The 19,287-nt window shown below is 40.8% G+C and overlaps 1 protein-coding gene across 1 annotated transcript in view; it reads left to right on the forward strand.

The window, feature by feature from the left end:
- nova2 (NOVA alternative splicing regulator 2) overlaps positions 1-19,287 on the forward strand; it is an 85,315-nt gene that overhangs the window by 15,481 nt on the left and 50,547 nt on the right. The window contains exon 3 of the mRNA XM_028574600.1: positions 4,405-4,548. Within this exon, the coding sequence (XP_028430401.1) occupies positions 4,405-4,548 (144 nt within the window). The remainder of the gene's footprint in view (positions 1-4,404; positions 4,549-19,287) is intronic.

Genomic DNA, 19,287 nt, shown 5'->3' on the forward strand with positions numbered 1-19,287 from the left:
TACTGTTTTAATGAATTACGTTTCTTGTGTTGTTTTACAAGTCTTCATTGAGCGGCCTCCCCATCATCCCCAATTTATTATTTTGCGACTTTCCCAGTGTGCACACACCCTCATACTCAAAACCAGCACAGAATTACAGTGTAATATGGAACTGGGTCACATCTATGGTTATTCCTCATTATGCCACACTCGTGTAACGTCGAGTTACAGTAATTATCAGCTTCCGACTTATAAGTGATGTTCAAAATACACATCCTAATTACGACTGGGAAGCTCAGATTTTTCTGAAATCTCAGATATTTTCCAATTTGGCACGTAGTAACACAAAAGTGCCTGAAGAAGTTGTTCAATGTGATTAAACAAATTAAATGTTACATTGCCAATTCACAGTGTTTTTAACAGTCGCATGGCCAACCGTCTTGAGTTGGGAACCTTTTCCATTATGTTTATTTTGGGTATACAGACTTTTGTGGCCATAGCAAACTCCCAGCATCTCTTAGCCAATAGTTGTACTTATCAACCTGAGCAGACCTGAAAACACAAGTGTGGGTGTGCAGGGTCTTTTATTAATTACATTTATTTATAGTGAGGTGTCACAAACACCTCTGCTCCACTGTTGTTTTGCTGCAACGTAAGTGTTAAAGGGATTTAATGGGAGTTATAGCTATTAAAAGGCTTTTAATATCTCAATGTAACCATATGGGATCATGAATCTTCCATCTGGTTATACCTGGTCTGTCCACCTCACAATAAAAGCAGGATACTTTCAATATTTTGCATGCATGTGTATTTTTTCACAGTTCAGTGTCTCCAGTTGTTCGCCTGGGTAGCAGACAGAGAACAGCGATGTTACAAAGTGCCTCGCCCTTGTGAGAAAGTGTGCCCCTTTAATAATAATCCTATTTTTAATCTGCCTCCTGAGGGTCTGTGTCCTGGATTATCAAATATAAAGAATGCTGCTAGGGAGGGAAGCTGAGAAACATTGAATCAGTGGCAGTTTAAAGAGACAGAACATTGCAAACCCATGTGTAGAGCAGTTATAGAGTTTCTTTATAGAATCATAAAAAAGAATAACATCTACTTTTATTCTATGTTATTGCTGATGCAAAGGCGAAAGATGATGGAGTTCTTTTTGAGTTATGAGTCCATTAGTCTATATCCTTCCCGTTCCATTTCCGGGATCGCTCCAGTGCTGCAGGAAATTCCTTTCGCTTTTTTTGTGTTGGAAATCCAGTGGATTTCTGAGGACTATGGTTAACTGCTCCTCAGATCTGTGCAGGGTAAATTGAGACAGCTAGCTAGACTATCTGTCCAATGGAGGTTTACAGAGTTTTCTCTCGCATGACTATTTTGCAGCGGCTCTGTGCAGAGTTTAGCACCGCCTATGACGATTCTGATTGGTTTAAAGAAATGTCAATAAACCAGAGCATGTTTTACTCCCGTCCCGGAATGGCGTGTGGAGTAGCCAGACCCTCCTTTAGTGCACTTTGGAGGAGGGTCTGGCAAAGTGAGACTATGAGTCCATAAACTGTTCATTTAAAGCATTGTCAAATCTAATTTTGATGATACAATGTGTAATTTGAAATACTAACTAATGAAGTTAAGGTGGCATTTCTGGCCAGAACAGCTACATTGTGATAAAATAATGGATAAGAAAAAAAAAATTGTTCAAGATTTAAGGCTTTAAAGGACCAGTTCAACAAAATGAAAAAAAAAAAAGGTTTTGAGATATAAGAATTATTAGGATACTAAAGCACTGAAAAACTAGATTTGTGTATCTCTGCAATTTGGGTGGATTGCACCTTTACTATTTTTATGTTTTATCACACAATATATGCTGAGGTGTGAAGAGAAACAAGGCAAACCCAGTCCAGAATTTTGCAAGGAGAACTACCTCATAATTTCTTTAGAACGATACCTGCATCTATACCTGCGTTTATTTACACCAATTTTGGGGAAATTTGGTGACTGGCTGACTTACAGTCTGTCAGTTTCAAAAACGTCTTGTTGAACAGAGGTATTTAGGTGAAACAGCCTAAGGAGAAGGAATGAGGAGCCGAGTGTGAGCTGGTGCTACACTTTAGTCGACCCATGGCTTGTTGATATCATCGCCATGGTAACAAAGGCATGTCTGTTTCAGAAAGGGAGGGATTTGTTCTTATTTATCTAGTCTCACACAAACACAGACACACACACACACACACACACACACACACACACACACACACGGTTTGATGAACCTCTGACACAAAGCCTCCATATCTCTGTTATTGTATGTGATTCTGTACTGATAGGCAGCGGCCTGTGAGGTTCAGGTCAGTTCTCCCTCTTTCTCTCTCTTTCTCTCTCTCTCTCTCTCTCTCTCTCTCTCTCTCTCTCTCTCTCTCTCTATATATATATATATATATATATATATATATATATATATATATATATATACATATCTCATTGCATTGTCAAAGAAGCAGCAGGCTACAACCAAAAGGTTGCAGGTTCAGTCCCAGTCTTGCTTCAGGTCACCATGTCGCTGAGCGAAGCCACTGGAAGTGTCCCCCGCTCTCAGTGACCCTAAGATGATTCAAATGTGCTTCGACCTTTTGGTTTATTGCCCTTTCGGCTTCAGTGCGTAATATTTCACCAAAAACGAACAACTGCACAAAAGCCCTGAAGCTGAAGCTGAAGCCTCCTTCTAGTGAGAGTCTGGCAAATTACAAAAATGACAAACATTAACTTGAAAATGTCAAACCTTGTTAAATCAGTGGACATACCCGGGATTGAGGGTGTTTTCAATTCACAACAGCTCCAAGATTTTTAAAGCTCCAAGATTTATCTACATTATTTTACTTCAGTAAACGGCAAAGAACACGCTCACTTTTACTAACCTGGATAGTTTGTACAGAATGAGGTCCAGTTGCTGTCTTGACTAATGATGCTCATGATCAATCATTTCTTTGAGAGCCCTTAATGGCCATCACAAAATGTATCAAGAACTAAACTCATAGGATGCAGTTAAGTGCAGTAAGCTGTAAGTCACCTGTTTGAGATTTCCTTTTTGTCTCCCTGAGGTGCTGATGATGCAGAATGACATTTGCCAAAACTGGCTTGATACCTCTCAGATTGTTTTTAATAAGTCAGTTTGAACGGGTGTGAAAGTGACCTACAGTACATGTTAGATATTTCTCGGACAGGAAGAAATAGACCAAGTTATGAGCTTTGGTCAATTTTATTTGGCCAAAGTGGGGTCAAATTCTGGCACTTTTTTGAAGGAAGAATGGCGTCTGATGTCTGATGGTGTCTTCTGTTGCAAGGCCACCTCCTTTTCCTGGATGATTAAACAAATGCATTTTTTTCCATAAAGATCTGTCTGAAGCTCCAGCTTGTGAAGACATTTAAAGACATCTTTTTCCCATCAGGGCAATTAGCTGAGCTCACTGCTGAAAGCCACATGAAACAGACGACATCTTCCTTTCAGGTCCAGAGTTTACGCTACACTCCTCAGTGCAGGTGCAGCTCTATGTTAGAAGGATAAAAACATCTGTATCTGTGCTCGTCTGCTCTGCGTTTGTTTATGTGGGCTTATCCGTGTGTGTGTGTGTGTGTGTGTGTGTGTGTGTGTGTGTGTCGTGGCGGGCATGTGGTGTTATGCATTCGCGAGGAGGCGTCGCATACACAAGCACCGGTTGAATCTGATTAGCTTTAATAACAAAAGTGACGAGCAGCATATTTCTCAGCTCCCTCCGCTCGTGCCAAGGCGGTGACGAGGACCAGATTCCTCGGGCCCCGACGCTGAAATTACATCAGACTAATCTGGAGAGAGTGTTTAGAGGTCTAGAGGCGCGCACAAATGGACATGCAGAGAAAGTGGGGTAGATAACGGAATCATCAGATTATGGAAATAATTAGTTGATGTGGATATCAGTCATCGTTTGATGTGATTGGATGGATTTATGCAGCTTGAGGAAGCTTTGGATGCTCGGGTTGAGAGGGAACGGGAGGGGGGGTCGTGGGGGGCAGATAGGGAGACAAATGATTCTGCTTTGGCGCAGTGATGCGGCACGAGCTTGCATCTGTTCGGTGAGACTGTGATTACTGACAAACACTTTGCTTCCACTTCACCGTTTCCACTCGTTCAAACAGGATGATCCCTGCATTGGATTAGAAATAATTTTTTTTAATTTTGTTCCTGCATTTAGCTTTTACTTTAACACAATTTGAAAAATTGCTGAAAATTGTCATAAATGCAAGAAAACTATAGAAACAAATGGCAGGCATGAGGGCAAAGGTTCAAACAGACTAATAATGCATACTGTAGCTGTTTGTATTCTTTTCAGCTTTACTTGAAGTAAAAACAATATGAACTGCAGTAGCTGTCTCTGACTTCCTGTTTCCTGTTTTCTGCTACAGAGGAAGGCGAGTACTTCCTGAAGGTTTTGATTCCCAGCTATGCGGCGGGTTCTATCATCGGTAAGGGAGGTCAGACCATCGTCCAGCTGCAGAAAGAGACCGGAGCCACCATCAAACTGTCCAAATCCAAAGACTTCTATCCCGGTAAGACACCACCACCACTGCTGCTTTGAATGGATGGATAAATGATGGCTGGCAAATCAAAATTCATCCTTATGCACTTAATTTACTCTTTTCATAATATTTTAAGTATTCATTTTCTTTAGGCATCCTTAAAAAGAAATGACACATTCTACATATAATGTAGTTTATTTAAAAAAAAATAGAGTAATCTTATATATATACAATAAAAAAAGGAATACTTTCAATGCAGTAATATTTTTGTGCACCTAGTTTTCCTCAACATTTTTGTCATTTTGTATACATCTGACCAGTTACACACATAAATATATCACATATCAAAATACTGGCTAAAGAAATGCCTGATGCATCAACAGTACCTTTTTTAACAGTGTTGAAGTGTCATAAGGTAGAGTTGAACAGTGACAGATGGATGAATTGGGTCATTGGTGAGATGGATGAGAAACAGTAAAAATGGATGGATGGATGGATGGATGGATGGATGGATGGATGGATGGATGGATGGAGATTTATCTAGAACAATCTATCTGTTCCTTTATCCATCTATCCTCTTAAAGGAAGTGAAGGATTGAGGGAGTGTGTTGGGATGGATCGATGGATCAATGCAAAGTGTTTTGGACTGAACATTTCATTATCTCAGTCTTCATCCATCAGTTTTTCTTAATGTAAATGTAAAACACACATGCACAGATATAAATAAACACACACACACACACACACACACACACACACACACACACACACACAGTAACAAGTTGTCTGAGTTTTACTGCTGAGTGGGTTCTCAGTGAGTTTCCTTCAGATCAGAACTGCTGACCTCCGTATGCACTGACATTGACAGAAAAGAGCCTCATTCCAAACGCTGTGGGATAGATTTATGGATTATACAGTAAAGGCTAAATTGTCCTGGTGTGTGTGTGTGTGTGTATGTGTGTGTGTGTGTGTGTGTGTGTGTGTGTGTGTGTGTGTGTGGCCCTAAGTTTATGTTGACAGAGGTTGTGACTCCCCAGGGACAGAGGGGCCTCGACTGGGCTCATGTTGCACCCCCCCACCAACACATGCACGCAAACACACACACACACACACACACACACACACACACACACACACACAGTCCAACAGATCAGGATTACAGGATCAGAGGTGAAATTGTATTTGTCTAAACTCTTAATTCGGCCCTGATTCGATATGTGACTGGAGAAGTGAGGAGGGGAGCCTGTGATTTGGGTGTGTGTCATCCTACTCCTACTGTCCCGCTGTGAGTCGAATGTTTGGGTTGTTTTTTTTAGCTGTGGAAGAGACGAAATGGATCGCACCACGCACGTCGTTTCTAACTAAACACGTGAAAGTGCGGCAAATGGAACTGTGTGCGCTATAAAATACATTTCTATACTTTGCCTAAATATGTTTTAAAGAAAACATTTCATTTTCCCTTGCTACAGTTTGTTTTGCAATCATCCTTGTGACATGCATATAAACCACAGACGTAGTTGGGATAGATTAGAGTTAGGCTCTTAGGGCAAGTTAGGGAAAGATGGTGGTTTGGTTCAACACTGAAAAAGCCAACACGTCAGTCAGCATTGACTTTTTCAGTTCTTTACCACGACCACAATCCTTTCCTGACCTTAACTAAGTGCTTATAATTGCCTAAACAAAACCATAAAAAACATTATTCATGCTTTACTTGGCAGGAGTGGATCTTGATGTGTAATAAATGAAATACATACATAAAGTTTTTTTTCCCCACCTGAACTTGTAAAGACACAAAATTATCCAGACAACCTGCTTAGCCACAACTGAGAAAGGTGAAATATAACATGCATGTTGACTCCTTCTCTGCCTCAACTTTGTGTAACCTCAAACCACGTGGGAAAAACAGTTGTTTTCTCAAGATTTTAGTGCCGTCATAGGCATGCAGTTCAGCTGTGTGTACCCAGTGGCACGTGGCAGAATGATTCAGTGTAGTGAAACATATTTATATGACCCAAATCTATTGCTACGATGCATGCTTTTCTCTCTGAAATAATATTTGCAACCTCCAGGGTTCTTGTACAAAATTACAGTCACATGCTCATTCTGAAACAAGGCGTTAGCAGTGGTAGGTAACAAACCCACCTCCACTTAAACTCCCAGTGTTGTCGTAGCGCCTGCGGAGTCTCTGATGTAATCGCTGCCCTCGGGCCAATCACAGCGTGCTTTTTCTCCAACTCTGCTAGAGACTTGTCGGACACACAGTGTGCTGCTCTTAAATACGTTTTTCAGAGCTCCAGGGATTCATGTCGCAAGTTCACTTTGGTTTCTGTGTGCAAAGGGACATGCAGAGCTGCTGAATGAATTGTTTAATGAGACGATAAAGAAAGTGTTTTTACAATCAGCTGTTTCCCACTGGCCAAAAATGTGTTGGTTTGTGTAAAATAATTGTGCTACAGCCTTGGCCATAACTCTCTAGAGACAATCCCAATGAAATAAAGTTCTAAAAGAAAAATATAAAATATATATATATATATATATATATATATATATATATATATATATATATATATATATATATATATATATATATATATATATATATATTAATTGCAATACAAATTGTAAGCTACAAAGAAAATGAAGGCCAAGATTTAGTTCTGGTTCCTTGTTTTTACTTTGAATTAAATGAAACATATTGAGTTGTTTGCTGTCTGAAACATGAATTCCAGTATGATGCATTTTTGAAAGAAATTCAAAAATCATTCAACTTTGTGAATAATTTTCCTGTAAAGCTTCATTTCACATCATCCTGTCCTCTGTTCAGCCCAGCTGCATTTACGCTCTTTTTTTACTTCCTCTACTTTAAACTCCACCATGATCTCAAAGTATTTATTTGGTTTGAAATTCAGCTCTCATTCTTGTTGTCTTAGTGTGTGTGTGTGTGTGTGTGTGTGTGTGTGTGTGTGTGTGTGTGTGTGTGTGTGTGTTTAAAAGTGTGTGAATGTGTGTATCAGTTCAGTGTTGGGGTCTGCAAACAAGCCGCCGTTGTTTGACACCGACACACAAGACTCCTGAAAGCTCTGCCAGCTAGAACAGATGCAAGGTGCAAGAGCTTCCACACACACACACACACACACACACACACACACACACACACACACACACACACACACACACACACACACACACACACACACACACACACACACACACACACACACACACACACACACACACACACATTCATACAAACAAATGTAAATGAACAAAATAATAAATTTACTGACAGAGATGCAAACATATACAGTATACAACTTGCATTTTCACGAGCATATAAATCCATAGAATGTCTCTACAGAGGAAGTGCATTACTGTAATCTACAAAAATATGCTCGCTCAAACACACACACACACACACACACACGGTTTCCAATCTCCTGGGGTTTGTTGGCCAAAATTTCTGCAAAGAGCTGAAGAGAAAAAGGGGAGGAAGGGAGACAAGAAAGAAAGAAAAAAGAAAGAAAGAGAGGGTTGTATGGGCCTCGGCCTAGAGGGGAGGACTGAAGAAGCTGTGTGTGTGTGTGTGTGTGTGTGTGTGTGTGTGTGTGTGTGTGTGTGTGTGTGTGTGTGTGTGTGTGTGTGTGTGTGTGTGTGTGTGCACCCTTCCTCAGCACTGAAGGGGGCATCTGTATGCAAATGAGACACGGTTCTTCCTGGGTGACAAATCAAAAGGCCCACCTGCTGCAAGGGCCTGTCTGTGTGTGTGTGTGTGTGTGTGTGTGTGTGTAAGTGTGTGTGTGTGTTGGGAATAACAGGGCCAGTCTAATGAGAGTAGAGAGTTACTGCTGTGTTTTGGCCAAAGCGTCTCATTCCTCTCCTCTCGCTCCTCGGAAGACATTAGTCGCCCTCCTTTCCTCCCCTCTCCTCCCGTTCTACTTCCCCACATGTACACACACACACACACACACACACACACACACACCCATCCCAGCTGTCATAGAAAACCTGGCAGAGGTCATTGAAGTTTTGGGAATTTCATCTTAATGTCCCTGTAAATATTAAATAACCTAAGAAAAAGTGTCCTTGCAGGTTCCACCTTCCTCTTTTCACAATAAAAGCTGTTCATAGGTTTGGTAGATGCAATCTAGTGCATGTCTGGAGACTTTATAGGAATAATAATAACCCAGTTAAAGTGATGTTGAGAATTTTGCCAAAGTCCAACAGAGCAAAAGTTGCATCGAGCCAAAAGAAGATGTGATCCAGCAACAAGAAAATCTAATATTTCAACACAGGCGCTAAGACATGCGAGTTACTTTCCAAAACGAGATCATGTTTTTAACCTAAAGTAAAGCACCTCCGACTCAGACACAGATTCTATTTTTACAAAACGCAAACAGTGTTTGGAAGCGTTTTAAGCACAGCAAATTGGCGGTATCTCAAGCTGGATTCTGCAGATTAGAACTGTTGGAAAAGAGGACGTTAAGATAATAAAAAATAAAAAAATCCAATCATTTGGATTTTTACAGTAAATGTGGAAATATATATCATAACATTTTTCAAATGAACTCCATAACTGTCCCCAGAGGAAAGTTTAGTTGCTGCAGCAGTAAAGGTAATGTGACAAGAGAGGACGCTACATGGAGAAACGACAAAGAGAAAAACACAACGTGAGGCTAAAAATAGAAAACCCAATGAGCAGCGGAGACAATAAAAAAATCAAGGTAAAAGGATGTAAACAACTGCGAGGTTAAAAGGAGCGTTTCCGTCAGATGCGGGGGATTAAATGAATAGTAAGCACATGGAGACATATTGATTCCTACATGCATTCATTTTAGTTTGAATTATTCATATTTATAGACTGAACAGATGCTACAAACTAGAGGATCCGGATGGAAGAACTAATGCTGAAAATGTGTGAAAGTCACATGAACTTGTCTTACCCTGTTCTCCTTTCTTAGCCTACATTCCTACACTCACATATCACACTGTTCTCCCTTCAAAACTCTTTTCCTCTGTCTCCTCTCCCTCTTACGTCCCTTTTTGTTCATGCGTCCTTCGATCCAGATCCATCTCACCCATCCATCATTTCTGCCTCTCTCTCCCCTCGTTGCTATTCCTTCACCTCCTCCCTCCCTTTGCTTCCTCTCCTTCCATCTCCCCACCCCCCTTCCCGTCCCTCCATCTCTCCCTCCGTCCTATCTATCTGGAGAATAATGCAGCAGCAGCACTTAAGCCGACGACCAATTACAGTAGCAAGGAGCAGCAGTACGGGGGGACGAGAAAGGCCACCATTCATTCTCACACACACACACACACACATGCACACACACAGACACATGCACGCACGCACACACACAGACACATGCATGCATGCACGCACACACACAGAGCTGCAGACCCACCATTCACTATTATGGCACAACAGATTTAATACATACCCATATAGTACTAGGCAGTGCCGCTTCCAAATATAGCTTCTCTCTGTTTCGCTCTCTCTTTCTATTTGTTTCTCTCTCTAGCTCTCTCTAACTCTCTCTCTCTCTCTCTCTCTTTCTCTCTCTCTTTCTCTCCCTCTCTCCCTCTTTGGATACAAAAGGACATAACAAAATTTCATGACAACGCTGCATCTGCAAAACTGCATTCAGCAAGAGACAGTGAAAAAACATAGAGAGAGAGAGAACATTAAATGGCCGTGTCTTTGAGAGAGAATAATGCTACCACCCAAACACATATTCTCATTCCTGAAGACAAAAGAATTATACATTTTGGGCAACACTCTTATTTGCCTTCTTTGTGGGGTCAGTCTCATGTTTGTGCGTTAATTATGGAGCTGGATTCAGGATGTGTTTCCCAAAAAGTTTGAACTATTCCTAGTACAGGTTTCAGTGTCTCGGGTGACTCATCCACTAATTAACTGTAACAGCATTAATTACTTGTAAAATGGATGTGAATGCTGATGCTAGATCGGATCCGCTAGACGTGTCGACGTCAAAGGACGTGCCTCGTGGCCCGCCTTATTTTTGCCTTATACTGCCTCTGATTGGCTTACCCTGTTATTCTTACCCTAACCCTAACCAATCCCCACTCTTCATGCCTAACCCTAACTACGTCGACACGTCTAGCAGATCTGATCTAGCATTTACGGCGGCCAATAGTTATCTGTACATGGATCTGGGGGGCCAGAGCTTATGAAGGGGGGTTAGTTCGAATATCAACAATTTTTGAGCAGCATCACTTACTGCACCTTTAACTAGTCTTGCAGGTAAACAGCAAAACCAAATAAAATGACTGAAAGAGAATCTTTAACTCTCACTGCAACTTTATCAAAAACAAGTTCAGTTTCATGTCAGTGCATTTTTTCAGCCAGCAGCTGGTAAAGATGAAACTTGTGCTACAGCTGCATCGGTTGGTTCATCAGTGTGTGTCAGCTGCTGTCGTTTCCACATAAAATATTCATTCACGACACCTGTTTTATAATTAGAATCGACCCACTTTGCTCCTCTTCTTGTCCTCGCCGCTGAGATATTGACCTCTGGTTGGACACGGAGGCAAAGCCATGAACATAAACTAAAAGCTGGAAATGAATTAGTATCGATGGCGTCAAAGGTCCTTCTTCTTCTGTCCTGTTGCAGTTTTATGGCTACAGGTCAGTTTCAGAGCTCACTGAGTAGCTGAGACAGCAGACAGACGCTGAGATAATACAGTAGTGTGGGTGGTGACCAGAGTTTTTTTAAACTGTCATGGCGCTTACCCCCTGCTGGTACCAGCTCTCATTGGCTCGGCTCGACTCGACTCGATCGCGGTACTCCGTCTTCCTTTTTCCACTGCAGATTTAGTACCGCCTCACAGCCAGAAGACACGTTTAGTTTCAAAAGAAGCTGGAGGCAGCAAAAAAACCACCGCTGGCTAAACTATTTAAAAATGGCGGGTTTGTTCATGACACCCCTCTCTGTCACTAGCAATGATAACACAGTGATCAGTGACGATTCTCTCCGACCAATCAGTAGTCTGTAAGTTCTCACGTCACCTTTTGGTATCGCCTCAGCTCGCTTGGAACCTCGACGGAGGTGATACTAAAAACAGTACCTGTTGGCAGGTACCAGGGACTTTTTTTCATAATGGAAAACCAAAATAGGCGAGTAGAATGTAGGCGAGTCGAGAAGGTACCATGTAATGGAAAAAGGATTCCTTCAACCAGTCATGACTTCTGAACTGTTCAGTCCTTTAGTTTAGTTTGTCTGTTCGAATGAGAACTCAAGCTGCATTTAATTTCACTGGGACACTTGAGAAAGCCTAAAGTCTGAGTCCTCTTCAACAAAAAGCGCCATTACTTGGTTAAAAATGAGAACATTTCTGGACCGATTAACAGAACCATGGAAATATCTTCATTCAGTTCATCGTGCTTGGAGAGCAGTTTAATATAATTATGGTTTATTTAGGTTAACAATAAATCAGAGGTGTGAAGAAAATCTGGAAATGTATCAGTATTTATTTTTAATATTGCATAATTCAGGAAAATCTGATTAAAAAATAGAAACATCCAGTTGAAAATGTAATTTTTTTAAACAAAGTTTTTACTGGTGTCGTGGCATGACCTGATTACATGGTCAAATGCAATTTCATTACAGCATGATCAAAGACAACTTCCCACTGGTAACACTGGGGAAATATTTTGTTATTAAAATCCATAAAAAGTCAAACTGATAAGCCTTAAGCCTTAAAAGAAAACTTCATGCTTCATGCTCCAGATAAACTGGAACAAATCCTCTGACCTCATAGGATGAGAAGTTCCCGAAAAAAAAAAATTGTCCAATGTGAAATCACAAGACTTCACTAAATTCACTTCTTACTCTGCTGTGTGAACCTAAATTAAACCAAATACACATATGCAACAAAAAGAATACAAATCCACTGTGATCTGAAACAAAGAGACAAACGTCATTATTAGCACAGTCTAAACACTTGAGAGGAATGTATCCTTTTCTCACTACAGGCCTGTTGTCTGTGTGTGGACAATAATATCAGTATCTATTTGTGCCTGTGCAGCCTTCCCAGAGCTCTACACAGTCCTGCAGCGGTGACTTCACCCCCACATATAACCCACTTCAGTGAGCCCGATGTAAACTGAATCTGATTGTTAATGAGATGATGAAGAGAAGATGGAGGCGATTAGTTCCTCATTAGCAGCTGAGAAAACACTGCAAAATAATAGATAGTCTCGCATTGCCAGACCTTCCTCCACAGTGCTGTGGAGGAGGGTCTGGCTAGACCACACAGCACTCTGGGACGGGAGAAGAACGTGCTCTGGTTTATCGGCATTTCTTTAAACCAATCACAATCGTCATGGGCGGTGCTAAGCACCGGGCGGAGCCACGGTGCCTCTGCAAAATCGCCTCGGGAAGGAACTTGTTTTGGTGGAACGTGTGTACATTCAAAAGTTGTTTTAGTCGTGCAACAGAAAACTCAGATTGGACAGATAGTCTAGCTAGCTGTCTGGATTTACCCTGCAGAGACCTGAGGAGCAGTTAATAAATCCGTCAGAGTTTAAAATGTCAACCCCAAAAAACATCTGGTAGAAATAAAAGACATCCGGCGGAATTTCCAGCGGCACTTGAACAATCCTGGAAGTGGAACGTCGTGGATATAGACTAATTAGCAGTCAGTCACAGAGTACTTTACTATATGGCCCAAAGTAGGGCTGGGCAAAATATTGATATCGTAATAGGACACAAGTGTTTTAAAGGCTGCATTACAGTAACGTGATGTACTTACCAGACTTACTAGCTGTTCTTTTATTTGCCTTTACCCACTTAGTCATTATATCCAAATTACTGATAATTGTTTATCAAAAATCTCACTGTGTGAATATTTTGTGAAAGCACCAATAGTCAACTCAACAATACTGTTGCAATATCGCCCAGCTCTAGCTTATGTGAAAATTCAAATATTACACTTTTGTTGTGGTTGTTGAGTGTCTCCATCTCTGCCTCGATGACTTTCTCCCTCCATCCAATTCTTTTGCTCTTTTTGCTCACTTTCTTCTTCTCTTCTTCTTTTCTCTACAGCCTGACCTCTGTCTCCTCTGTCTGTCCTCTGTCACAGAGTTCCACCATTTTAGAGCTTTGTTTTTAATCCCACGCTATGATTGCAGTTTTCAGCATTTAATATCCCATCTGCACACACACACACACACACACACACACTCACAAAACCAGCACACATCTGTCGCAAAAGGCCACATAAGCTAACAAACTAACACACACCTGACTCACACACACACACACACACACACAACCTTTATCAACATTACTGATTTCAGCGCTCTAAGCCTCTTATGCAGCTCTAAGCTCTCAGACTGAGAGATGGAAAACTGCAATATTACATATCACACACACACACACTCATACACATACTCATACACACACACACACACACACACACACACACACACACACACACACACACACACACACACACACACACACACACACACACACACACACACATAAACAAAACATTTCAACTATAATGAATTTCCTGTTTGTTAGCCATTTCCCTTCTTCATTACAGTAAGCGACTTATTCATTACAACTGTCTGCTGTTTATCAGTTATAACGAGATGATGGCCACTAAATGAAATTCCTACTTTAGTTCCATCTTCTCAAATGGTTGCGGGAAAGTTACTAACACCAGTTATTGTAAAGTGTCTGCAGCCTGCGCTGGATCGTCTCACATCTGAACACAGCTCAGCCAAAATGTAAACCCTTCACTGTGTCTGTGTCATTACCTTATTGCGTAACAATATTGAAGACTGAAGAGTGATTTATCGGATTCCTGGCATGGTGTTTTCATCAGTGTTAGTGATTTTTTTTAACTTACGTTATCAACCTGTCTAGGTAGTGCAGATCGAAAACGACCATTGTGGCTAAATCTGGCCCACTTACAGTACATAATACTGATGTCATTAGGTGGTCTGTCCCAGATAATTAAAGATAAATAAATACAACCTCTTGATTGCTTTTTTTATTTGCTTTTTTTTATTATTCAATTATCAATTTGGTTTAAATTATTGCTGAATGCATAGAATGTAGAAGAAAATGAGCTGAAGCTGAAGAAATAGTGACGAAACACTAATTTTCTTTTAAATATTTGTTTGAAATGTGTGACAGCCAGCAGGCAGACAGGCTGAGTAATGCCCCAGTAGTACCAGTCAGTGCCACGCAGGCTGACGGACAGACCATCATATCACAGCACTCAGAGAGAGACACACTGCAGCTACAACACTCCCATCATCCTCATAAAGAGGCAGAAATGCCATTTAGATATGTATGAGAGCAGCTTTTTAAGAGGATGTTGGACTGTTGATTTTGATCCACAATGAGATATGTTTGAAAAGGACAACTGCAGCTTATATACAATTAAAAGATCATGAAAATATCACTTAAAAGTTGTATATCAAAGGAAAGTAAGCAGTCAGTTGCTGATGTTATCTGGTGCAAAGAACAGGCTGTATCGTCAGTTTCTAATTTAGTTCTGCGATACGATCTTTCATTTGCTGAAGCAGTGACATATGAGAGGATTTAACTCATTTTATGCACACATGATACCACTTCATTAAATAGAATTGTTTTTGGTTGAGAAAAGCTTCACACAATCAAATCAGACATGTCTTTGCGTTCTGCAGGTCCGCTACATTTTAGAAATATTTAATGAAAACTTTTAGATGACGAATTCTGTTTTACACTCATAGACCCGCAGTTTGGAGTGGAGGAGCTCTGTAGTTGAAAAGGTCAAATTAGAAGTGGCGGAAGCTTGTTGCTTCCCTCTAAAGTGCCTGTCTGAGTGTGTTTCTGTGTTCCAAGGCTCCGCTGGGAGCTGAACCCTGAACCCTGGCGGGGTTACTGATGTTGTTCAACGTGAACTCATGCAGAATGCAATCTCTCCGCCCGAGCAGAGTTAATACCACACTGACATACAGCTCTGTCAACCATAAACAGGGAGCTTAATCTACTGTATATACTGTACCTATATATATGCTTGTGTTGTTGTGTTGAACTGCATTTAGGGCTGTGCAATTAATTGAGCAAAAAAAAAAAAAAACATTTACTTTACACATTACGTTTTGCAAGTAAACTCTTATTTTGTCTTGTGTTTTGAATGGAAAAAAGATGTTCAAACGGCAAAAGTATTAAGTAAGTAAGTGCTCATATTATGCTCATTTTCAGGTTCATAATTGTATTTAGAGGTTGTACCAGAATAGGTTTACATGGTTTCATTTTCAAAAAACACCATATTTTTGTTGTACTGCACATTGCTGCAGCTCCTCTTTTCACCCTGTGTGTTGAGCTCTCTGTTTTAGCTACAGAGTGAGACATCATACTTTGTTGGGAGTCGCACATGCGTAGTAGCTAGGTAAGCACCACTAGCCAGTCAGAAGCAGAGTATGAGGGTGTGCCACGCTAGCAACTAGGCGAGCATTATAACGTGTGTTACAAAGTGACCCACGATTGTCTCTGAAGTAAAGGCTGGACTACAATAGAGCTGTTTGGACAGTGTTTTCTGTTGGAGATGGTAAGTCCCTTTGGGGTGGACTTTGGGCTTTTTCACTTTGTAAACCTATAACATGCACAAAAAAAGATATATAAAACAATAAAGGAAAGGAAAAAGCCAAAAAGCATAATGTGAGCACTTTTAGGGAAATTTCACCGTTCAAGGTGTTTTCACTGTTGATTTGTTTAACTATTTCACTGCTTGCTAAATTTTTCCAAAAGATGTGCAATTGTGTTAAATAATCGGGATTTCAATATTGACCAAAATTATCGTGATTATGATTGTTTCCATAATCTAGCAGCCCTAATAGCATTACACTTTAATCCCAATTTACATATATCAAATATAAAAACATATATATACATATTAGAAATACCTTTCAGTGTAATGCAATCCAGTAACACATACTGCAGCCTAAAAAATTACCACAGAGTTGAACCATCACCTCTCTGATACTGTTAATAAAAACTGAACATTACCCCGGGACTCTGGAGGGTAAAATTAATTCCGTGCTCAGATTATCTGCAACCTTTGCATGTAACTCAGGAACATACAGATGTCAGACAGCAGGGCAGGTGTAGTGTGATTGTCAGATGCACAGCACCTACTTTGGGCCTTCTTGACCCCCCTCCTACTCCTTCTCCACATAAATAGACTCCCCACCTCTGCAGCTCTCGAGCCACATCAGTCAGGCCCCTGCTGCTTGCAGACAGGCATGACTAATCAATCTGCACCACATCTGCCACACCGAGTGCTGAGACAGGGTGTCAGGGTATACGCCCACCTGCTTTAATGAGGCCTTCATTTCCATTTTCTGTTTTCTGTAACTCTTCTTTCTTAGATTTCCTTTTCTTCCTAACCTGTCTGTAATTTTGCCTCTGTCTACCGTGGTCTGCAGGATTTCAAAACAGCAGAAATGATCAATAGAAATGAAGAGGTTTGTGATCAATACTGTTTTCCTTAACCTCAGTGCTCTCTTTCTCTCTCTCTCTCTCTCTCTCTCTCTCTCTCTCTCTCAATTTAATTAAACGTGATATGCTTTATTGGCATTAATGTCAGGTGAACAATATTGCCAAAGCGTTAAGGATAATACAATTAAATAATGAGATGATAAAGAAAATGCAATTCATTGAGTCAAATAAAACAAATATAAAAAGAACAAGACACTGAAAAAGAAAAATCTCTCCCTCACTCTCCATTCGCTGCCTTCATGTTTAGACTTTTAATAAGGGAGTGTTGAGGGTCCCAGCGAGGCCGACTGTAAATAGAACAGCAGGATTATGGCCGGCCTGCCCGCAGATCAATGTTGCTCTGAATGTGTGTGAGTGTGTGCATGAGTAAGATTGAGAATGTGCGTGAAGAAGAGTGAGAGTGTGAGTGTGTGTCCTTTGAAATTGGTAGGATAATGCAGTCTGCCAGTGAAATACGACTGCCATAAACCCTCTCTAACACTTTCACTGCCTCTCATTGCACCCACAGTGCATACACACCCCTCTCTCTCTCACACACACACACACACACACACGCTGGGACACAATTGATCACCACTGCAGATGTGTGTGTGTGTGTGTGTGTGTGTGTGTGTGTGTGTGTGTGTGTGTGTGTGTGTGTGTGTGTGTGTCTCTTCCTGAGATGGTTTTTGACATAAGACAAGAGGACAGAGGACAGGAGCCATGATGTCAGTTCTGGCAGAAGTAAAATCCTCAAAGTTTTCTTGAACAGTGACCAGTATACTAAATATGACTTTATGCTGTTCTTTCTAAGTTTTTGTACTGTGCTGCATTGATCACCTCAGTCATGGAAGCTTTTATGTTAACAGCTCAGTGTTTCACAGGTCTTTCTGGGGAAAGAAATCCACTGACAAGCAGCAAATGATGTGTTTTTATGGTTCCAGTTTATTTGGGATGAACAAAAATACTACATGACCGATGATGCACTGTCGAAGACAACACAACAGAATTATTTGAGGTTCCTTAATTAAAACAACACTTTTTGATTTTGTTTCAGATATTTGACGTTAAAATACGGTTTTGTAACACATCAAAATCTCCTTAAATTGGAGTTTCTGTAGGTGGTGCCTTGTCGTTCCGAATATCTTTGTGAGGTTCTCTCTGTTCATGTTAACTCAGTTACATGTAAACCCTCAAACAGAAGCAGGTTATTGCAAGGTTTTAATCTGACTATAGTATTTTTCTCAGAAAATACATTATGACTATATTAAATCCTGCAAAGTTATTGAATCTATGCATTCTTCTTCTTCTCACTCCATAAATCATTGTGCTGCCCCCACCCCACCCCACCCCACCCCACCCCCCTCCCCCAAGGCTATAGGAGCTGTTGTGATAAATGGGATAAGCCTTATCTTTTAATATTAGACACACACGGACATACCTCCAGCTATCTGCAGGGCTCAGCTCACAGTCATCTGTTTTCATGATGACAGAACAAACCTGAACAAAATGTGGATTTCAAATTACTTAGATTTTTGCCCTCGTGTGACAAACAAAGCATGTCCTTCACAGCACTAAAATAATAGGTTTTCTGTGATTTTATCTAGGACTTTATTTTTTTTTCTTCTTGTAATTTTCACAATATTGCGCATTTAGCATCTTGCTCATATCCACAGCTACAATAAAGTGAATAATTCCTAAATCAGCCGGTGCTGGGAGCAAAACAAAAGAAGCTTTTCAAAATTGCAACGACAGCAAATATTTGCAGCCATCAGACAGAAAAACACAACAACAAAAAACAATGATGGCGTGCTGAAGAGGGTCCCGCATAGAATAAGGAACAGGGACAGTGTTTTTGTTGTTTGCGATGAAAGAAGAGATTTTTTATTTTTTTTTGCTTATGTAAGTAAGAGGAATGCAGTAGCCTATTGAGAATCCAGCAGTGTGTGTGTGTGTGAGAGAGAGAGAGAGAGAGAGAGAGAGAGAGAGAGAGAGAGAGAGAGAGAGAGAGAGAGAGAAGGGAGAAGGGGACTTAGAAAGATTCCACCTGCCACTCACAGCATCCTGGTTCCCTGCAGCCACTCACACTGCAGTGCCATTGTACAGGCCGGCCATATTCATGCTGTTTAAGCTGCAGCAGATCTGAGGCCTTCAGCCTGACGGGACACACAGCTCCGAGGCAGCTGGACTCCTGTTTGAAGCTGTCAAATACCTTCTGCAGTTATTCACTTGATCCACTTCCAGGTCTGTTCAAAACGTGGAAAAGTCA

Source organism: Perca flavescens, chromosome 3 (assembly GCF_004354835.1).
Source record: "Perca flavescens isolate YP-PL-M2 chromosome 3, PFLA_1.0, whole genome shotgun sequence".
Taxonomy (NCBI): Eukaryota; Metazoa; Chordata; class Actinopteri; order Perciformes; family Percidae; genus Perca; species Perca flavescens.